The 24,136-nt window shown below is 42.9% G+C and overlaps 1 protein-coding gene across 1 annotated transcript in view; it reads left to right on the forward strand.

The window, feature by feature from the left end:
• LOC126278076 (UDP-N-acetylglucosamine--dolichyl-phosphate N-acetylglucosaminephosphotransferase) overlaps positions 1 to 24,136 on the forward strand; it is a 130,780-nt gene that overhangs the window by 19,730 nt on the left and 86,914 nt on the right. Inside the window, exon 4 of the mRNA XM_049977911.1 lies at positions 12,184 to 12,415. Coding sequence (XP_049833868.1) covers positions 12,184 to 12,415 — 232 coding nt within the window. The remainder of the gene's footprint in view (positions 1 to 12,183; positions 12,416 to 24,136) is intronic.

Consider the following 24,136-nt stretch of genomic DNA (forward strand, 5'->3'; position numbering starts at 1 on the left):
GCATGGAGCATCTGTATTCTTTTAGGTTTTTGCATTTTCTTACAGTCTGATGGGTCTGCAGCTTCCATATACCCATCATCATCATCATCATCTGCGAACCACCTTAGAACTGCCGATGCTTTCTACCAAATAACTTATATAAGTTGTGTATAGTAATAATCATATGACACTTCACTCTGCTTTGACATGTCCAGTACTCCAGTGGTCTGATGTTTCATAAGTTCATATTTTGGTCATTAGAAAACAATGAGAAGGTGTACTGAATGCCTTCTGGAAGTCAAGGAACATGGTATCAACCTGTGTACCATTATCTACTGCTGTAAGGATCTCATTAACAAGCAGAGCAAACTGAGTTTCACATGATTAACTGCTTGCAAATTTCATGTTGATTTTTACAAGGGATATGAGATTTATGGTCTCCTAAAGACCATATTACATACATGTGAAGCATGTTCCGTTATTTGTCAAAAGGTCAATGTTTTAACAACAAAGCCCCACAGTTATGTATGTCTGTCTGAAAACCCTTCTTGAAAAGAGAAATAACTCCCATTGTTTTACAATGCTTCAAAATCCTTTACTGTTCTTGTGACCTGTGATAAACTGCTAGTAGAAGGGGATCAAGTTCTCTTACATAATCTATATAGAATCAAACATGAACCTCGTTAGGACCAGTGGCCTTTCCTCTGTTAAGTGATTGTAAAGCTGAAACTTCCTGGCAGATTAAAACTGTGTGCCCGACCGAGACTCGAACTCGGGACCTTTGCCTTTCGCGGGCAAGTGCTCTACCAACTGAGCTACCGAAGCACGACTCACGCCCGGTACTCACAGCTTTACTTCTGCCAGTATCCGTCTCCTACCTTCCAAACTTTACAGAAGCTCTTCTGCGAAACATGCAGAACTAGCACTCCTGAAAGAAAGGATATTGTGGAGACATGGCTTAGCCACAGCCTGGGGGATGTTTCCAGAATGAGATTTTCACTCTGCAGCGGAGTGTGCGCTGATATGAAACTTCCTGGAAGTTAAATGTTCGGACCAGTCGTTCAGCCTCATCGTTTGACTGTGGATGGAACGGAGGGGCCATGACATGCTTGACTCCATGACGGGCACAAAAATCCACAAAATCGGAAGAGGCAAATTTCAGACCATTATCAGTAACAAGAGTAGATGGAAGGCCTTCCAAAGAGAAAATGCGAGCTAGAGCATTGGTGGTTGCCGCGGTGGTAGATGACGTGCAACGGACCATGAAAGGAAAGTTAGAGTAGGCGTCAATAACGAGAAACCAATAAGTACCTAAAAAAGGTCCCACGAAGTCAGCATGAATATGCTCCCAGGGCTTCTCAGGTGAAGGCCACGGTGACAAAGATGACTTCAGGGTGGCGGCCTGTGAAGCACAAGGGCCGCAGGCAGCGACCATGTGTGTGATTTCACAGTTGATGCCGGGCCAGTACATGTGACGGCGCGCCAGAGATTTTGTGCGAGAGACACCTCAGTGCCCTTGGTGAAGGAGGCGCAAGACCGAAGCATGCAAAGACGCAGGTACCACAACACGCGGTGAAGCATTGTCGGTGGAAAGGAGGATAACGCATAACACCATCCCTAGCCGTGAGGCAGTAATGCAAAGCGTAGTAGTTCTGCAACAGATGAGAAGTCTTAGCGGACGGACGATCTGGCCAACCCTTCTGAATACAGCATAAAACTTGGGAGGGGGTAGGATCAGAACTCGTCCACAACCCGGTGCTCGGCAACATCCAGATGGAAACACAAAAGTTCATCCCTATTGAATGCCAGATCAGGATCCATGGGAAGGTGAGGCAGTGCATCAGCATTTGCATGTTGAGTCGTCGGCCGGAAACGAATCTCATAATTGAAACGAGACAGGTAAAGAGCCCAACGCTGGAGGTGGTGTGCAGCCTTGTCGGGAAGCAATGTTGATGGATGAAACAAGGGAACAAGTGGTTTGTGGTCCGTAAAAAGATGAAATTTGGATCCATGGAGAAAAACACTCAACTTATGAAGAGCATAAATAATGGCCAAAGCTTCTTTTTCAATTTGAAAATATTTTCGTTGGGCATCCGTGAGTGTTTTGGAGGCATAAGCAATAGGTTGTTCAGAACAGTCAGAAAAACGGTGCGCAAGGACTGCACCGACCCCGTATTGAGAGGCATTTGTGGCAAGAACAAGATGTTGGCCAGGTCGATAACTAGCTAGGCACGGGGCCTGTTTCAGCATAGTCTTCAATTTCTGGAAAGCCACATCGCATGACGCGGACCAGTGAAAGGGCACGTTTTTATGCAACAGGCGATGCAACGGCTGAGCCACCGAAGCTGCAGACAGTAAAAACCTGTGATAGTATGCTATTTTCCCCAAGAAGGCCTGCAGTTCCTTAACAGATGTAGAGCGAGGAAGGGCATCGATCGCAGTGACAGTTTGCTGAAGCAGACGAATACTATCCTGAGAGAGTTGAAACCCCAAGAATGTGATAGATGCCTGAAAAAATTTTGATTTCTGAAGATTACACTTGAGACCGGCAGTCTATAAGACATGAAAAAGTGTGTGGCGATTCTGAAGATGTTCTTCAGTGGTGGATCCAGTGACAACAATGTCGTCCATGTAATTTATACACCCAGGGACAGGGAGCAATAATTCTTCCAAGAATCGCTGAAAGAGAGCAGTGGCACTGGCAACCCCGAATGGCAATTGTTGGTATTGATAGAGGCCGAAAGGCGTATTAAGAACCAGGAACTGCCGGGAAGCAGCCTCGTGAGGAAGTTGATGATAAGTTTCTGACAGGTCAAGTTTAGAAAAATACTGCCCTCCAGCAAGTTTAGTGAACAATTCTTCAGGTCGGGGCATAGGGTAAGTGTCGATGAGGCATTGAGCATTTACAGTGGCTTTGAAATCGCCACAGAGACGAATATCACCATTGGGCTTAGCAAGGACCACTCACTAGAAGTGTCAGGAAGCAAGAGCCCTGAAGCAGTGAGACAATCCAGCTCCCGTTTGACCCGATCACGAAGGGCCACAGGAATGGGTTGAGCCCAAAAAAACTTAGGCTGATCAGTGGCTTTGAGTGTGATATGAGCTTCAAAGTCGTTTGCACGGCCTAACCCAGGGAAAAAAAGGGACGAAAATGTCGTTGACAATGAATTCAATTGAGCATAATGAATAGCATTAGAGACGATATTGACAGTGTCATCTATGGAGAACCCAAAAATATGAAAGACATTGAAACCAAAAAGATTTCTGCATTACTATGGTCGACCACAAATATGGGAACAGTGGGAATGACGGATTTGTAAGATACCTCAGTATCAAATTGTCCCAAGAGAGAAATCAACTGTTTATTGTATGTCCGGAATTGCCTAGTGACACGTGATAGGATTGGAGAACCCAACTGAAGATACATCTGAGAATTGATGATAGTGGCAGCAGAACTAGTATACACCTGCATGCGAACATCCCGACCAAGGATTTGGACAGTGAGGAATAACTTCCCTGAAAGGGAAGAAGTACCATTGACAGACAACACAGAAGCAGAATCAGCATCATGTTCATGAACATCAGGTATGCGGTCAGATTTGCAAACGGATGACACATGACCCTTGTGCATTTGTAACACACGCCTAAACGTTGGGGACAATCCTCCCATGAATGTATTGTAAAACATCGCTGACATGAAGGAAGTTGTCGTGGGTTTTGCTGCAGTTTCTTAGAGGTTTGTTTACGGTTAGGCCAAGGCTGCACTTGGGAGTGTACTGTGGCCACATCGGCAGGCAGGGACATGCCACAGCCACACGCTTCGTCAACATCACACAGTGGTTGTATTTCCCTGACATCGCCCCATGCCTCTATTTGTGCTCCAGCGGCACGAGAAATTTCCAAAGACTAAGTGATGGATAGGACTTCATCTAAAGTCAGATTTGCCAACTGAAGGGCATGTTGCTGAACTTCTTTGTCGGGCGCCGATCTCGGATAATAGTATCCCGTACCATGGAATTGGCGTAGGATTCTTTGTGAACTTCAGTAATAAATAGACACTTTCTACTGAGGCCTTGAAGTTAAGCAGCCCAAGCACGATAGAATTGATTCGGTTGTTTTTGACAATGATAAAAGGCAACACGAGAGGCTACCACATGTCTTAGCTTTTGACAATATACGGACAGAAGTGAACACATTTCAGCAAAGGACAAAGATGCAGGATCTTTCAAAGGAGCCAATTGCGACAGCAACCGATACATTTGAGGTGAAATCCATGAAAGGAACAGAGACTTACCATGTTTGGTTGTTCGCGGCATGAAATGCCAAGAAGTGCTGTCAAAGACGTTTTTCGTAATCAGACCATTCTTCCGCCATCTCATCGTAAGGAAGAAAAAGGGGGAGAGACAACGACGAGAGATGCCCCGCATTGGATGCCGCGATGAAATCACAAATCACAGATGTGAGAAGCATTTGCTGTTCAATGAGACCTTGCAATAGTTGCTCTAAAGTGGCCATGGAAAGCTGTGGGTCAAAGATAAAAGAAAAAAAAAAAAAATTCACTACCTCGTCGCCAATTGTTATAATGTCTAGTTGAACAAATATATTTCTAGGACGACACAATACATGTAAGTCACAGATCTAGTAAACAAAGTAAGACGTTTGTACACTGTAACAGTCAAACCAGCACTTAGTGCAAGTCTAGCAGCCGCTCGTCGGCTGGCCGCTTAGGTGACGCGGCTAAAGTCCTAAAAAGTTTCAGCATTAATGATAAGGCCTATGATTAATTATTCTAGATGAAAATAGAACCATAGACATGCATCCAAGGAAATTTTATAATTGTTGAAGCTTAGCTTTTATATAGAAGAAATGGCATTCACTTTGTATAATTTTCTGTCTTTAACCTTTGTGTTCCCTGTAGTCTCTCTTACTGTGGTTTTCAATGTGTACATCATTACAGCTATCCAGATTTGGAGAGAAATAGGAGCAGCTAATGACAAGTTGTACCTTTTGAATTTATGTGAGATGTGTGGCACTATGGCACGATGGTAATTGCACTGCCTGTTAAAGGCACGGGTCTGGGTTCAGATCCACAGCCAGCACATGGTTTTAACTTTTTTCATGAAATCACTTTCTGTTGCATTAAGAATAATTTTTGCTTATGTGAGACATTACATCAAAATATTATCCCATACAACATTGATGAATTAAAATGTACAAAACACATTACTTCTCCCCCCCCCCCCCCCCCCCCCCCCCCCCCTCCGGGTCTTGTCACTCTGTGGCAGGTTCATGCGTGGCTACCACAGGGCCCCAGCCTTTGCAGCACTTTTTCTCTTCCATGCTGCATGTCTATCCTCTTGCTTTTCTTTTTCCCCTCCCTTGGGGAACTTCTCTGGGGTATTACTAGGAATGTTCTGCACTCTGTCGCTGACCTGCAGATAGCCTCAACTTTCGTTTTGGCTCCCTTTTCCTTTCTTTGTTTCCCTTCTCCTCTCGTTCCTCCACTTCAGCATTTTAGGATCCTCTTTTTTCTTCTTCTTCCCTGTTCGCTTCTGAAGATCGGCCCACGTGTCTGACGCGTAAAAGGTGACAGGGTAACGTGTAATTCCCAGCCCCGGGTCAAAAGGTAGGCTTTGCACATACTCGCTGGTACAGGCCAAGCCCAGGGATGGGTGATTGCCTGAGCTGTAACCTTCCCTTTGTCAGGTGTTCAGGAGCTGTGACATGAGGTGTGAACAATCACTTAAGGCAGGTGCTCCCTCTTGTGAAAGGGGCCCACAGTTGGAAGGAGCTCACCATCGGAGATGCTAGTAATCATGGGGGATTTCTTCATGATGAGTCACTCATCCTTTCTATCGATGTTGACGAAATGTAAACGTAATGAAGCTACTGATTCGAAGACCTTCCCTGCTGCACTGCAGTTCCTTGTGGTGTCACATACTGAAGACGGTCAGTCCTTCGCTATGGTCAGTCCGTTAATTATTCAGAAAGGTGTTGATGTCATTGCTGGCCCTGTCAAATCCTGCTCTCATTTACAGAATGGCACTTTGCTTTTGGAGGCAGCTTCTGATTCTCAAGCACAACTACTACTTGCTGCCTCACTTCTCCATGGCTACCCTGTTCATGTCGAGGCACATATAACTTTGAATTCTTCCCATGGTGTAGTTTACACTTGGCTGCTTGACAGTCTAACCAAGACTGAAATACAATCTTTCCTCTTGGATCAGGGTTTCATTGCTGTCCGTCGTGTACTGAAAAAGGTCAATTCCTCTTTGGTGCCCACCTGCACTCTTTTCCTCACCTGTGATAGTGTGTTGCTGCCATCCAAGATTAAACCAGGCTACGAAATCATCACAGTCTGGGCATACATTCCAAATCCATTGTGCTGCTACCAGTGTCATTGGTTCAATCGCACTAGAATGTCTTGTCGACACCCAGCCGAATGCGTAACCTGTAGCAGGGATGCACACGAGGACGACTGTCTGCCTCCTTCTCCCCACTGTATTAACTGCAATGGTGGCCACACTACCTCCTCACAGATTGTCTCTTGTATCTAGATGAGCTAGCTGTTCAAGCGATTTGGGTAAAGGAAAAAGCGCCTTACCGGGTAGCTTGCAAGTTACTGGCTAGTCGCAAACACAGTGTTCTCCTGTATGGCACTTATAGTTCAGTTGTTGTTACCCCCCGCTCCATGAAAGACATGGCTACACAGACATGCGACCTCAATTTTGGCTCTGAAGTTCTGAAGTCACCCTGTGTCAAGGTAGCATCGCTGTTCCCTCGTCTCGCTGTGCAACAAACTGTCAAACTGTCGCCTAAAGGGGCAAAGCTACTCACTACACAACCGGCAGGCAGGAAAGGAAGGAGAACTCCCAAGAAGACTTCGTCCGTCCCTCCAGCCAAACAACACTCAAGTCTTCCTCTAACCAGAAGGGCTCAAAGAAATCCGCTAAAGGCAAGCAATCTTCTCCTTGACCAACTCAAAGATACTGTCCAGCCGGCCTTTGTCTCGCTTGTTCACACCACCAACTGTTTTTCAGCATTGGACTCCACCGACCAACCACACAAGCACACTGATGCTTCTGTGGACCCCTTAGAGCAGGATCCTCCTGCTTCTGTGCCCTGTAGTAGCGACTCTCCACCAGCTCTCTCTCGGCAGCCACCGAGGTGACACCTACATCTCTTTGTCCTCATGACTGTCCTCCAATGGAACGTTTGCAGCCTTCGGTCCCACAAAGATGATTTACGGCTGCTTCTAGCATTGGAGCATCCCCTTGTACACTGCCTTCAGGAAACGAAATTGCACCCTCAAGACCGCTTTGAGCTTCCACATTACTTACCATTTCATTTTGACCTTCCCCCTGAGGTTGGCATCCCATCTCATGGGGGCATCATGCTGCTTATGCAAGATGACCTTCATAGTCAACCCATTTCCCTGACTACCCGTCTTCAAGCTGTCCTTCGATGTCGCCAGGGCAGACTTCCTTTAGCTTATTGGGAGCTACCTCCACCGTTTTTGCTACTTGGTGAATTTAATGCACATCATCCCTTTTGGGGTTCTCCCAGGTGACATTCTTAACCAACACAACCTCTTCTGCCTTAACACTGGTGCACCTATTTTCCTTTCTGACTCCTCTCACACCTATTCCCATTTGGACCTATCCTTTTGCACTGCCCAGCTTGCCCATTGTCTTGAGTGGTCCGTTCTTTCTGACGCCTACTCGAGTGATCATTTTCCGTGTGCTCTTCGTCTGCTGTCTCCTACCCCATCCACTTGCATGCCCAAATGGCAGCTTACAAAGGCTAACTGACTGCTTTACATCTCCCTGGTGACCTACACAGAACAAGATTTCCTCAGTTGTGATGATCAGGTGGACTATCCCAAGTTATCCTTACTGCTGCAGAATGTTCCATTCCTCTCACTTCCTCTTTACCATGTCATGTCCCAGTCCCTTGGTGGACTGAGGCATGTCACGACGCAATTCGTGTATGGAGACATGCTCTCTGCATTTTCAACTGCCACCCTACTCTGGAAAACTGCATTCATTATAAAAAGATGAGTGCAAAGTGTCGCTGAGCTCTTCGGGATAGCAAAAGAGCTAGTTGGATTTCATTCATGAGCTCTTTTAACAGTTCCACACCTTCCTCTGTGGTGTGGTCCAACCTCTGATGGGTCTCTGGAACCAAGATCCATTCTCCCATTTCTGGCCTAACAGTAGGTGCCGATATCATCGTGGATCCTGTTGCTATCTCCAACATCTTGGGCCGCCATTTTGCCGAAGTTTTGAGCTCTTCCCACTATCACACTGCCTTCATCAGTTGGTAACGAGTAGAGGCGGCTTGGGCGGTACCCTTCTCTTCTCCGAATTGTGAGTGCTACAATACCGCCTTCACTATGAGGGAGCTAGATCATGCTCTCAGTTTTCCGGTCCTCCGCCCCACAGCCAGATGCTATCCACATTCCGATGTTGCAGCACCTCTCTCTTGCAGGCAAGCACTTTCTGCTTAACACATACAACCGCATCTGGGCTGAGGGCACATTACCTGGACGCTGGCGTGAAGCCTTCATCATACCCATACCTAAGGTCAGTAAGGACAAAAACCTTCCTTCTAGCTACCGCCCCATCTCTCTTACCAGCTGCATTTGCAAGGTGATGGAACATATGATTCATGCCCGTCTGGTGGCTCTAATCTCGCCATTTTCTCACGAATGCACAGTGTGGATTTCGAGCACGGCATTCTGCAGTCGACCATCTCGTTACTTTGTCCACCCATGTCATGAATGGTTTTTTGCAGAAATCCCAGACTGTCTCCGTGTTTTTCAATTTGGAGATGGCCTGTAACACCTGCTGGAGAACTGGTATCCTCTGCACTCTTTACACGTGGGGATTCCGTGGGCACCTGCTCTGTTTTCTTTGGGCATTTTTACAAGACCAAGTTTTCAAGGTGTGTGTGGGTTCTGCCCTGTTGGACACCTTTATTCAGGAAAATGGTGTGTCTCAGGGTTCTGTACTGAGTGTCATCCTCTTTGCTATCACCATTAACCCTGTAATGGCCTGTCTCCCACCGGTTGTCTCCGGCTCCCTTTTTGTCAATGATTTTGCCATCTGTTGCAGTTCTCCACGGACCTGTCTTACTGAGCGGCATCTTCAGCACTGTCTTGATCTTCTTCACTTTTGGAGCATCACCAATGGCTTTCGCTTTTCCACTGACAAAACCGTCTATATGAATTTCTGGCAGAGCAAATGGTTTCTCCCACCATCTCTACATCTTGGGCCTGTTGCCCTTCTGTTCGTTGACACTATGAAATTTCTGGGGCTCATGCTCAATAGGAAACTCTCTTGGTCCTTCCATGTCTTTTACTTGGCAGTCTGCTGTACGCAGTCCCTCAATGTTCTACGTGTCCTCAATAGTACTTCTTGGGGTGCTGATCGAACCACCCTCCTCTGTTTGTACCGGTCCCCTGTCCGTTCGAAACTCGACTATGGGTGCTTTGCTTATGCATCTGCACACCCATCCCTTTTACGCCATCTCAACACTAGCCATCATCATGGCATCTGTTTGGCCACAGGCGCCTTATACACCAGCCCGGTTGAGTGTCTGTATGCCGGTTGAGAGTCTGTATGTTGAAGCTGCTGAACTGCCACTGTCCTACTGCCGTGACTTTCTTCTCAGTAGGTATGCATGCCATTTGTCTGCCATGCACGACGACCCTTCCTGTGCCTCCTTTTTTGATGGTTCCTTAGATCGTCAGTATGGGGCTCCTCCCTCTTCTCTGTTACCTCCTGGAGTCCGCTTATGCCACTTGCTATGGCGGCTTAACTTCATGCTACCTGCAACTTTCCCCATGGGTGTGAACCCTTCACTACCTTGGCTTCGTGAAGTGGTCCATGTTAAACCATGGCCTTCATTTGCTTCCTAAGAACACTACTACATCATCGGTGTATTGCTTTCAGTTTCACAACCTTCGCGTGCAACTTAGCACTAGTACCTTTGTATACACTGATGGCTCTCGGACTGATCGTGGAGTTGGGTGTGCCCTCATCATTTTCACCCGTGTCTTTAGATATTGGCTTCCGGCCCACTCCTCAGGATTTACAGCCGAGCTTTTTGCCTTGTATCAGGCCACGGAGTACATACAGCGACACAGCCTTTCCAATTGTGTTCTTTGCTCAGATCACTCAGTGCCCTCCAAAGTCTGTGTGCTGTACACTTCTCATCCCTTACTGCAGCAGGTCATGGAAAACTGTCACTTGTTCACTCTTGGTGAAGCCAGTGTTATGTTTCTGTGAGTCCCTTGTTATGTTGGTCTGCCAGCAAATGAGGCTGCTGACACTGCTGCCAAGGCTGCAGTCCTCATACCTCAGACCGCGAGTACCTATACTCCCTCTGATGATCCCTGTGTTGCCGTCTCAGGAGGTGGTGTCCCTTTGGCATCGCCAATGGTCCTCCCTTCATGGGAATAAACTTCGGCTTACTACGCCTCTCCTGGTGCCTTGGACGACCTCCTCTCGGCTCTCCTGTTGGGAGGAGATTATTTTAACTCGGCTGCATATTGGGCACTGCCTTTATAGCCATCGTCATTTGCTCAGTGGTACTGCCCCACCACTTTGTACACATTGCGCCCAAATTTTAACTGTCCGCCACTACCTGCTGGACTGCCCCTTTTTCTTTTTTTACCAATTTACGCCCCATCTGGGGTTTGCCAATTGACTTATCAGCCGTTTTAGCGAATGACGCGTGGGCTGTTGCCTGCATTTTACTTTTCATCTGCTGAAGCAATATGGCGAAGGCCACTTAATTTTTAGTTTTGGGCCTCCATTCTGTTATAGTGTTTTCTTTAGCCCTTTCTTCATGTGCATTTTTTAGCTGTATCCTATTCTGTCCATTGGGACTGACATATAGTCATTTTCATCATCGCTTGTGTTTGTGTTCTATAGTTTTGACTTTGGTGCATATGACCTCAGTGGTTTTTGCGCCCTAAAACAAAACAAAACAAACATTAATTTACTGATTTCTGCGTCTTTTTAGATATACATCCATATTCCACAAACCACCTTATGGCAGAGTGTGCCACGTCCCACTACAAGTCATTACCTTTCCTGTTCCATGTGCAAATAGAGCGAGAGAGGAATAAATGTCTATAAGCCTCCATATGAGCCCTAATTTCTCTTCCTTACGCAAAATGTATGTTGGCAGCAGTAGAATCATTCCGCAGTCTGGTCTCAAATGCAGGTTCTCTTAAATTTCCTCAATAGTGTCTCATGAAAAGAGTGTCATCTTTCCCCCAGGGATCCCCATTTTAGCTCATGAAGCATCTCCATAATACTTGCATGCTGATCAAACTTAACAGTAGCAAATCTAGTAGCACAACTCTGAACTGTTTCAGTGTTCTCCTTTAATTCGACCTGGTGGGGGATCCCAAACACCTAAGCCATTGTCAAGAATGAGCCACAATGGTGTTCTATATCTTTCTTATATACAGGAATCATCTATGCTTTTTTCCAGTTGCTTGGGACTTTGCACTTTAAAGTTAACTATTATTTGTATGGCTAAATAATAAATGTTAATTGCTTTATTAGGTCAACTATAGGGTTTTTTCTTTTTCCTTTTTTAAAAGTCTCATCAATATCCACACCCAAGAACTGTATAGGCGTGTATGTGTGCACGGACATATTGCTATCAGTTACCCGTTTTCACACAAATGTGCCTATGCAGGGTACAGAAAAGGAACCATGCATCAGCCAGCCATAATTTCATTCTTCAGCCCAACGGGTAGATCTGGGGGTGGGGTGAGGGGGTGGGGGGATAGCAGGGAATATGAATGACATCTTCTTTCAGAATCTCACCTACATACTGCAAAATATTATGAAAATCTTCTGAAAGAGGTAAATGGGTGATACAAATATTGACTGAGTAGGCACAAAAAGGAGAAATACAGATAATGAGCACCTCATTAGTTCCACACAACACAATTTAACACAACACAACACAACTTACAGTAGTGCCCAGAAGGCTTTCTGCATCACTAGGTTTCAGAATTGGAATTCTCATCTTAGCTGACATTGCACTAAATGCTTCTTGCTTTTCACTTTCTTTTGTTTTTATTTCTGTTATTCATAGCAATTGCTTTGCAGTATTTTATTCATTAAGCTATAATTATTTATTGAAAAATATTAGCTGATGTGGTCTTTATGTCAACAGGTGTCCTATATTACTGCTACATGGGCATGTTGGCTGTGTTTTGTACAAATGCAATTAATATCTTGGCTGGTGTTAATGGACTAGAAGCTGGACAATCATTGGTTATTGCTCTGTCCATTGCCATTTTTAATGTGATTGAGTTGACTGGTTCCCAGTGGAAAGCACACCAGTTTTCCCTGTATTTTATGCTGCCTTACATTGCTACAACGGCTGCTCTCCTCAAGTTTAACTGGTAAGTCTATCAATGTTTCAGTCTGTTTTTTATAGCTTGTGTTATGGATTCAGACTATATGAATTTGATGCAGTTTATGTGAATATGCTTGCGTCTTTGAGACACAGTATATCAAAAGTAAGCTTACTTGAAAATTGTAAAGTAATGAAACAAAATAATTGAAGATACACAAGCGACTTTCCATAAAGATTTGTTTGTTACACCTGTAGGGCTTGCTAAAGAATCAGTGAACATGTCTCTTAAATGTATAGTAGTTTAAGTCTTGGATGACAGTGATCTTCGTAAGCAATATAACAAAAACAGTGAGTCTAGATCCCATGTAATAAAATGTGGCCATGTTCAGATCATTAAAGCATTGTTGACATTTGGAGCCCATATGTGGAACTACTGTAAATACAAAAATTTACCAGTCAATGACTGCAGTTGACTGGTACTTTTTGGTACATACAGAAGCTCTATCTACCAGCTCCACACATTATACTCATCACTGATGAGTTAGTGGTTGGAAGTGGTCATGGAGGACTGCAACAGTTTACCAGAATAAATGAGTATTAATTGTGACCTAGACTGGTTATTTTTGCTATAAAGAGTAGTTGCATGCAGTGTTTATGAAAACATCTCCACATGCTGTTCATCCATGTTTTAATGGGATGATCAAGTGACCTTGGAAATGAAAAACTGAGACTGAGCCAAAAGCAGCAAGGTAAGTACTTATTTCCAGGGCAAATTTTCACTCTGCAATGGGTGTGCACTGATTTGAAACAACTTGGCAATTTAAAACTAGAGTACTGATTGTCCCAGAAAGTGTTCATTACTCTGTAGATTATGCCACTGTCTTTAGGCTTCACATCCCTGGAAAGTGCTATTTGCATTCTGATAGAAAGATGGTAGATAGAACCTTTCTTTGTTGTTCTTGAGATATTTTCACATTTTCACTTATTCCTCCTTTCTGTCAAGTAAGATTATGAATGATCCCTCCAGAGTGTACACACAATAGATTTTAGTGCTTTCATAAATATAATAAAGGAATAAAATTTTGGAACAAGTAATCACTTGTACGAATGATGAAAGCTTCAGTGAGAGCACAGTTCCAGAAAAAGAAGCTATCTCCAACATTCACACACTTTGTCCTATAGATCCCATAATGAGGGGGAATTCGTTGGGATATGGAACAAGTAAAATTTCTGTACTGTACCTCAGAGATATGAGAAATTTGCTATGTAGTCAGCACGAACATGTAGCTATCATTAATAATATGTTATTTGCTAAGGGTGGTTTAAAAGGCTGAAAATGTGAGTACCACATAATTAACAAAAAATTCAGCATTTTCTAAACAGGTTCTACTTTACAGAGTATATTATACAGTTGCCGCCCATTTATCACTATACACGTAATAGTTGTGTGGCTTGGACCAAACTGTAATGACATTTAATTTTATTTCTGTACTAAAAGTTTTTTTAGTGCCATTTTGGTATTTATGTTTTCATTCATTTGAAATTTGAGACATGGACTATTTCACTAGCTCCCTTTGTTATCGCCATGTTGCTTATTGATAGCTACAAAAACACTTGAGTAAAATGTAAAGACAATGTAAGGAGGTAGCTGTCGGGACTCTCCATATAGTGGGGGCATCAAATGTTTGACAGGTTCATAAACAAAAATGAAAATGTTGCCAAGGTTTTGAACAAAGTCATTTTTCAGAATGAGCTGAGTAAACACACATACAAACACAAAGTTTCTTTAACGAAAGAGTTTAGGTCCATCCCAACATGTGGTTCAACACAATGTAAGAATTAATTACTTGAGTAAGATAATTACTTCTTGAATAAGGAGGAAACAATACTGAAAAGAGTGTCTCTTTTCAAATAGTGAAAGAACAATAATGTTTATAGGGATGCCGAAGGTCTGGATGAGACAGACATAGCTTGTGGAAAAACAGATGAACGTAAATATTGTCTAAGAATGAAGGTTCTAAGGAAAAATAGACACTTCTAGAAAATATCAATGACTAGTAAATACACAATGCCAAGGGACAGACAGTTCAAATCCTGATGGGACACACTAAAGTTGAAGTTCTATACACTTAGAAACTGTATGCATTGAGAGTCCTAGAAGAACACTTCAGTTTCAAAGTTCTGTATGATGAAAAACACAGTCAAGTCTGGGGTAGAAACATACAAGAAATCTGAGAAGTCCATCAGCTGATCAATGACGTAAAACATGGTGCTGTTATCACAGTGCGTCTAAAGTGAGTTCCTAAGTGAAGAAATGTGTAAGCATTTGGCCTGTGGCCCAAGAAGCTCGCTCAGAGAGAACTGGCTCTCCAGGGTCCATGTGCCAACCTATATTTTTTATTTATTTATTTATTGTTCTGTGGGACCAAATCAAGGAGAAGTCTCCATGGTCATGGAATGAGTCAATACATGAAATTATAACACGATATTAGAAACAGATAAAATGAAATATAAAAAAAACATATTCAGGTGACAAGTCATAAGTTAAATAAAGAAAATCAACAATGTAACATTGGAATTTGCTTAATTTTTTACCTCTTCCAGGAGCTCCTTGACAGAATAGAAGGAGTGAGCCATGAGGAAACTCTTCAGTTTAGACTTAAGAGTTTGGGCTACTGTTAAGATTTTTGAGTTCTTGTGGTAGCTTATTGAAAATGGATGCAGCAGAATACTGCACTCCTTTCTGCACAAGAGTCAAGGAAGTGCATTCCACATGCAGATTGGATTACTGCCTAGTATTAACTGAGTGAAAGCTGCTAACTCTTGGGAATAGGCTAATATTGCTAACAACAAATGGCATTAAAGAAAATATATACTGTAAGGGCAATGTCAGAATTCCCAGACTATTGAATAGGGGTCGACAAGAGGTTCTCGAACTTACACCACATATAGCTCGAACAGCCCATTTTTGAACCAAAAATACCCTTTTTGAATCAGAAGAATTACCCCAAAAAATAATACCATACGACATAAGTGTATGAAAATATGTGAAATAGATTACTTTTCGTGTTGAAGTGTCACTTATTTCAGATACTGTTCTAATGGTAAATAAAGCAGCATTTAGTTTCTGAACCAGATCCTAGACATGGGCTTTCCACAACAGCTTACTATCTATCCGAATGCCTAGGAACTTGAACTGTTCCGTCTCGCTTATAATACGCCCATTCGGTCCGATCAAATTATTGGTTCTTGTTGAAATGTGAGTTAGAAACTGTAAAAACTTAGTCTTACTGTGATTTAGCATCAAATTATTTTCCACAAGCCACGAACGTATTTCATGAACTACATTATTTGATACTGTTTCAATATTACACACAAGATCCTTCACTACCAAACTGCCAATCCTGCATTAGGCTTCACAATGCTGGTGACCTGGTACTCACTCCCCAGCACTTCCTGCAGCTGCTGGCCTACACCTCTGCCATGAGAACTACCTAACAGCAGAACCTTCTTCTTCCTCTTCGACTTTGCAACTGTTCTAGCCACCGTAACTACTGAGGTCTGCTGCATGCTTCCTACATCCACAGCTACTAGAGATTCCTCTCCACTAGACTCTGACGGTTGGTCATATCTATTGTAAACATCAATAGTAAAACTATCTGAAGATCTTCTTCTCCTAGCAGATCTCTTGCCAACAGCCAGCTCCCATTCCCCAACCCTCTTCTCCCTCCTCATCCTATCTAGCTCCTCCTGTGCGTTTTTAAACTGCACCTGAAGGGCACAGATCTTACACTCCTGCTCCTCTTTTAACTTACTCTTGCTACATAACCTGCAGTTCCAAGAGAGGATTTCACCAGAATGCCCACCAGCCCCTCGGCACCAGGATACATTCGATCCTGCTTCTTCTCATGTGGCTGTCTAAGAAAGCAGTCCATTATGCCAGTAACCTCTGTTGGTGCTTTGGTCAGTGTTTGGAGGTTGAGTGTGTCATGGCAGCTCTCGACTATCTTCTGTAAGGAAGCAGGCTGCCTACAGAACTTGGATATAGATTGGGTTGATAGGCTGAGCAGACACAAGGCCTGTTAGCAGTCCACATTCCCCTCATCCCCCCTCCCCCTCCCCCACTTGACCCCTCTCAAAGAGCAGAGAGGTGAAGGCCCATCTCAACATACCACGGACTGGCGACCATGGTTGAGTCTGGAGGAGAGGATCCCTGTAGGGCACCTTTGATGTCATTAGGATACATGCCATTAAGCCCATGAGGCAGCATTGAATCTGCCAGTAGTCACCCAGCAAGGAGAAGATAGATTGGTGTTCTGGTGCTGCTGCACTAGACATGTTGGAGCAGAAATAAGAGACACTATCAGTATCTCATGTAGCACACAGATATTGGGCATGAACACGGAAGACTGATCATGAAATCTAGTGGCTGATAAACAGACCAAAAGTCACAAGTATATGCAAAAAAAGAAGAAAAAAAGGGGGGAATTTAACAAACACCACTTTGCCAGCTGATGTGGAATGAGAGAGCAGAGTTGACCTGAAAGAAAGAAAGAAAGAGGAGGAGGAGAAGAAGTAGAAGAAGAAGAAGAAGAAGAAGAAATCTGCTGACTGTGCCTCTCTCTTCCACCCGACTGATTTGGTGGACGAGCAATTGTTCACTTAGATTTGTTAGAACAAAGTTTCTTTAACAAAAGAGCATAAATCTCCTCCGACAAGTGATTTTGTGCAGTGTAAGAATTAATCACTTGACTTACTCCTTTAACCAGGAAGAAACAGTATTGAAAAGAAAGAGACAGATACTACTTACACTACTTGTGGAAGAACAAATAAACATAAATATTGTCTAAGGCTGAAGGCCCTTGGGAAAAATGCAAACATTACCTATTAGTAAATACACAATGATAGCCAATTAAAGTCCTGATAGAGAGTGTAAAGTTGAAGTAATGTACAATTAGACACTGTGAGGGTTAAAAGTCCCAGAAGGACAATTCCATTTTTAATTTTCCGGCATAATGAAAACACAGTGAAGTCTGGGATAGAAACAAAGATGAGAAATCTTAAAAAGTCCACTAGTTTATCACTAATGTTGACCGTGGCATCATCATTGCAGCAGTTCCAAAGTGAGTTCCTGATTGAAGGAATAGATAAGCATTCGGCACCTGGCCAAGGAAGCTCTCTCGGAGTAAACTGGCTCTACAGAGACTGTGTGCCATCCTAAATTAAGCTCCAGGTGCCAGGGTACATTTGCTCTTGCTACTTGTCACATGGCTGCTGTAAGAAGGATCCATGGTGCCAGTGAACTCTGCTGGCTCGTTGCTCACTGTCCGAAGGCTGAGTGCGCTGTGGAAGCCCTCGAACATCTTCTATAAGAAAGGCAAGTTGCACACGTAACTTGCATGTAGTTTGGGTCATTGGCAGGGTTGGTGCAAGACCTACCCGTAGCACCTACATTCTCCAGCATTGAAGCTCAGACATATGTCCCTTGAGTCGTGCTGGAGAGTGCGCTCAGCAGCTGGGTATTTAATGTCCCCAGGGCAGACAGTTCATCTTTGTCCATTCATGCATGCACTCGGCAGTTTATATGTCAGCTTGGGGGTGGGGGGTGGGTCAGTATAAGAAGTGATTTGCATCTCACACGAGCATGTGGAAAGAGATATTGTGTACTAGCCAGCAGCGCTGACATCTGTCAATCACAAAGTTATTTTATTTTGGCCTATATATAAAAAGCTGTGAAGTGAACACATGTTAGATGGTAAATAACGTGTTTTTACATTTTGCCTTTGATGTAGTAGGATTCACCAGTGATAGGGCTGAAGTTGTCGGTGGGGTGTGGGTGTGTAGGGCAGTTTCCACAGTGGATGCTATTGTGAGTGTAGGAACCTTGAGTTAGGGATAACGGTCATATGGTTTTAAAGATAATTATAGTAATTTGTTTCAAAAGAAACGAAAGTTAGTATATTACAAAGTAAAGGATTTATTTGTATTATTCCTTTTCATTTTCTGCTTGCCCACTCCCCCCACCCCCGATACACAAACTTTTGCACACTTTTCTTTATTTCTTTCAGCATCAGTTCCAAATGATCGTAACTTCGTAACAAATCCCAACTCTCAGAAAGGAGGATCCAAATAAGTTCAAGTTGAGGATGTGGGTGAAGCTGTTAGTGAGTAACAGTGTGAGAAATTACAGCAACTTCATGTGTTACAGCAAGCTGACAGACAAAACATAAATGTGAAACAAGGCAAGGGTCAAAATATCAGGATGTGAATGGGTTTGAATGGAACAGAATGATAAGTTTCAGACAAATGAGTGAGCCATTTTGGGATCTCTCACCTTTTATAGGGCATCCTACTGACAGTTTGTTGAACTTCTCTGTAGAAGAAGATAGTATGTTGTCTGTATCACACAGTGTAATAACTGCACAACCTTCAGGCATCATCCACAAAAATATTTAGCTTATGTGGCAACATTAAATTGTGCTACACCTATTTACTGTCATCCAGCTTACTTCTACCCACCCAAAAGCAATCCGATTTTTCTTACCCTCTGAATGACTCTGATTTTTATTCTGATGACTTAATACTAGGACATAGATGTGAAAAAGCTATGACTTTGCACTCTTAGGATAAAATGATGGATGAAGGGTGCTGGTAAATATATATCTGAGTAACAGTTTTATTAATGTATTAGTATGGCAAAGATTCCATGTGCCTCCTAAATAATGCTTTGTAGCTTGGCTATAAATTTACATTGCAACTGAATAACACAGGCACAAATAACGTGACTAGTCCACCAAAATATGTTCTGTAATCTGTCAGCTTCTTCAGCTTTGGGAATGTTGTCACTGTAAATTTTCAGTATCAGTCTATGTAATATTTATGCTGAATAGGATTACTTGGGCACATATATGCCACTGTAAAGTATTGTAAAGTGCATGGTAGAGGGCACTTTGTTGTACCACGTATAAATTTTCTTCTCTTTTTAGACAGTGGAAAAAATGTGTGTGCGCACAGTTGCAAGTTTGATTTCACCTTCATTTTCTCTAGCAGACCTTACATTAGGGACTGAAGTATATTTTTATACTGTATCCTGAAGGCTGGTTCTTACAGTGTTCAATTACATGCGTATTCCGTGAGCCACCTTTCTGTGTGCTGTGTTACATACTATTACGTTTGCAATTGGTGGCCAGGAATAATGATGGTCACATGAAACTGAATAATCTCCTGTCATGAGAGTTGCGTGATTCTTCTTGGAATGCATACTCTCAGAATTTTTAATAATAAACCTTTCAATGACAACACAGTGCCTCTTTAGATGCGTCTGTTACTGGAGTTTGGTGAAAATCTCTGGGATGCTCTGACATTGATAAATGAATCTCTGATGAAACACATTGTTATTCTTTGTACCTTCTCTCTCTCTTGTATGTAGTAAAAATGCCAGATTGATAAGCAGTAGATAAGAATCAGTCCAAGTAGAAATTTGCAAATCTCTCTTTGCAGGTAAGTTGCGTTTCATCAGAATTCTTCCAATGCAGTTGCAGTTTGGCAGGTGCATTGCATCTTCATATTTTCGCAACACAAAGACTGTTCCATAAAATTTTGGACATGCAGCCATATCAACTTGAATTCTTCTTCTAATATTTCAGCAGAATACCATCCAGCCATTTTCAGAGTGAACTGAGGTGACTGATGCTCGAGCAATTGCTCCATCCTTTGAAACCCACGGACCGCATCACTGCGCATGCGGCTGCAGATACACAAGAAGGTGCCAAAGACGTTGCTCAGTGGCAAAGAGGAATGACATATGTGCATGGAATTAGATCTGTGGCTAGCTGCACTGTCATGACACCTTTGCGATTTTATTACAGAAATTGCTGGATTCCAAAATTTGTCCAAGCTGATGCCACTATCTCTATTAATTAAATTTGCTGCCAACCAAATTTCAATAGCTTCCTTCCCAACCAAGTCCCAGAAAGATGTAATCAAGGCTAAAATTTCAATGTTATCGTACAGCATAGAGTGCCCAGTGTCAGTACAGTGCTCTGCCACCGCAAACTTATTAGGTTGTAAGAGCTGGGTGTACCTGCGGTGCTCTGTACATCTCTCCTGGACCGTAGTTGTCTGTCCGATGTATGAACGGCCACACTCACAGGGGACTTGTGAACCCCAGGCTTCCGAAGCACCAAATCATCTTTAATGGAACCCAGGAGTGATGCTGTCTTTGGTGGAGGGTGAAACATCACTTCCACTTTGTGTTTACTGAAGATCCATCCTATTTTTGATGATAGGCTTCCCACTTATGGCACAAAAGCCAAGCACTTAAAACTTTCCATATCTTCTTCTGCTTTTCTTACACCCACTATTGGTTTCGTTGGTAATGCCTTATGTATCTACTGTGGAGAGTACGCATTGGCTACAAAAACTCTTCTCAGGTGAACAAGCTCGTCCTCCAGACTGCTCTCATCAGCAATGGTGTGTGTTCTGTATACCAGAGTTCTGAGTACACTCATTGTCTGCGAAGGATGGTGGCAGCTATTTCCACGTAAATACAAGGGTAAGTCAATTATTATCCGCAAAGTAGTTATAAAAGTTTATTGTAATCAAATAGGAAACTTACAAGAACATTATTTTTCGACATAGTTTCCTTGCGTTTCAACTCACTGGGTCCATCGTTGTACAAACTTCCTGATGCCCTCATAAAAGGAGGTTTTGGTTGAGTTGCGAGCCAGGAACTTCTTTCACCGCTTTGTCCGAGGCAAATCGATGGCCCCTTAGTGCCTGTTTGAGTGGACCAAACAAGTGATAGATGGGGCAAGATCGGGACTATATGGAGGATGATGCAGTACTTCAAATTTGAGATTCTGGAGTGCTTCATCAGTATGGTCAGCAGTATTTGGATGGGCATTGTCGTGCAACAACACAACATCTTTTGACAGCAATCCTCAGCATTTGCTTTGAATTGCAGGCTTTAGCTTGGCAGTAAGAATCTCACTATAATGTACACTGTTTATTGTTGTGCCCCTTTCCCCACAATGTTCCAGTACTGGACCTTGTTTGTCCCAAAAAACCATAAGCATCAGTTTTCCTTTAGGCGGTTGGGTCTTGAACTTTTTCTTGCATGGCAAATTTGTATGTTTCCATTCCATACTCTGCCGTTTACTCTTCAGCTCGTAATAATGGATCCACATTAGGTCACCAGTAATGGTCCAGTTTAAGAAGTTGTCCCCTTCATTACATTGCAATCCAAATGGTTGTTTGCGCAACTGTGTGAGTTGTTTTGGGCTCCATCTTTCCCAAACTTCATAAAACCCAAGTCTGTTGTGGACGCTTTCGTAGGCAGAACCGTGACTATTTGCAGGTGATTTCCACTTTGTCAGTAGTTAATCGTCTGTCTAAGAGAATCATTTCATGTGAACACTCAATTGTTTCTTCATTTGTGGCAGTAAACGGTTGTCCAGCTCCTTCATCATGCATAACACTTGTTGCAACCATTTTGGAACTTTTAAATCCATTCGAAGAGACTCCATTGTGGCAACAACACTGTTCCTGTATTGTACCGAAAGTCTTTGATGAATTTTGACCTGATATGCCTTCTGGGGCCAAAAAAAAAGAAAGAAAGAAAGAAAGAAAAAGAAAACAGATTACTGAACATTACTCTTCTTTGGTGCAAATAGACAGCGGAGCAGCCATGATTAACAGCAAAGCAGCGATAATGAAACTAACCTAGCAGCTTGAAAATTGCTAAGATATAACAACAAATAAAAGCATTCGTCATCAATGTAAATGATGGTACCACGAAAAAACAAAAATATAATTAAATTTTGGATAATGATTGAGTTATCCTTGTATAAACCTGGATGGATCATTTTTCGATATACTGCAAGTATAAATCCATGGCTTTTCTGCCAAACGTGGAAAGCCCATCATCAAAAATAGTACATATCCTCAGCAAACACAAAGTGAAAGTGATTTTTCACCCTCTGCCAAAGACAGCAGCCCTGGGTTCAGTTAAAGACGATTTGGTGCTTTGGAAGCCTGGGGTTACAAGATCCCCTGTGAGTGCAGCCATTAATGCATTGGACAGACAACACATACAGTCCAGGAGAGACGCACAGAGCACCACAGGTACACCCAGCTTTTACAACCTATTAAGTCCGCGGTGGCAGAGCCGTGTATTGACACTGGGCACTGTTGAATTTTTATCTTCGACTTCCTTTCTGAGACTCTGCAGTGGAAGAAGCTATTGAAATCTGGTTGGTGATGGATGTAAGTAAAAGAGATAGTGTCTTCAGTTTGGAAAAATTTTGCAATCTGACAATTTCTGTAATAAAACCGTAAAGAAATCACGACGGTGCAGCTTGCAGTGATACATCGATATCTACTGTGTGGATCAACTGCACAGCCATAGATCTAATTCCATGCATGTGTCATTCTTCTTTGCTGCCGATCAACATCTCTGGTGCCTTGTGTATCTGTGGCTGCATGGACAGTGGTGCAGTCCATGGGTCTCAAAGGACAGAGTAAGTGCTGGAGCGTCAGTCACCTCAGCTCACTCTGGAAATGGCTGGATGGTATTCAGCTGAAATATTAGAAGAAGAAGTTGAATTTACATGACTGCATGCCCAAAATTTTTGGAACAGTCTTTGTGCTGCAAAAATATGAAGATGCACATCAAGTACCTCTTCAGGGAGGAGATGGTTTTAAGTGTTCAACGATTGGCTAAGTTAAGACACTTGAGAGTGAGGTTACTGAGCTTTTTAAGTTTTTTATTAAGCTTCCGTGACCTTGGCATAGTTCCAAAGTTTGCCAGGTTAGTACGTGTTGTAAAGTCAGTCGCCATGAATAAGATTTTAAGGGAAGCTGGTGCTGATATTGTTAAGGAAAGGATCCATTTTCCCACAAAAAATTGTATATGGTTTTGGAAAAACTTTATCACCTGCATCTAAAGGTGTCTGTAGAGTTACCCTGTAATTCATAGAACAGTATTGACGGTATAACATACTGGGTTTGTGAGGTAGCCACATAAAGACAGATAGCGAAATTTAGCTGGCTTGAGATGCCATTGCAACAAGAAACTGTTATTCGACACTTCCTCATTAATGTGACAGATAAAGATTTGGATGATGCTATGCTTGATAGTTTTAAGTAAAGGACTGAACTTCGCACCCACGCCAAGTGTTTTACCAATACCAGCTTTCATCAGCACCATTGAAAAAGCTGTTCATCCTCTTCCTGTGGAATCAGCAGAAGAAATAAGATGCGAAACTTGTTGTGCAGTTATGAAGGCTCACATTGAGGGCCTCTTTGGGGGTGAGGGGGGTGGGGGGGGGGGACTAATCTAATCACATGATAGAAGGAGAAACAGGAGTCAATAGGGACGAGATAGGGGATCCAATATTATAATCAGAGTATAGAAGAGCTTTGGAAGACTTAAAATCAAATAAGGCAGAAGGGATAAACAACTTTCCATCAGAATTTATAAGATTATTGTGGAAAGTGGCAACAAAATAACTATTCAATTTGGTGTATAGAATGTGTCAGACTGCCTATATGCCATCAGACTTTTGGAGAAACATTATCACACTATTCTGAAGACTGCAAGAGCCGACAAGTGCAAGACTTATGCAATCCAAGTTGCTGACAAGAATAATATACAGAAGAATGGAAAATAACTGGGGATCAGTTAGATGGTGATTAGTTTGTCTTTAGGGAAGGCACTAGAGAGGCAATTTTGACATTGCAGTTAATAATGAAACAGGACTGATGA

This window comes from Schistocerca gregaria, chromosome 6 (genome assembly GCF_023897955.1).
Source record: "Schistocerca gregaria isolate iqSchGreg1 chromosome 6, iqSchGreg1.2, whole genome shotgun sequence".
NCBI classification, from domain to species: domain Eukaryota; kingdom Metazoa; phylum Arthropoda; class Insecta; order Orthoptera; family Acrididae; genus Schistocerca; species Schistocerca gregaria.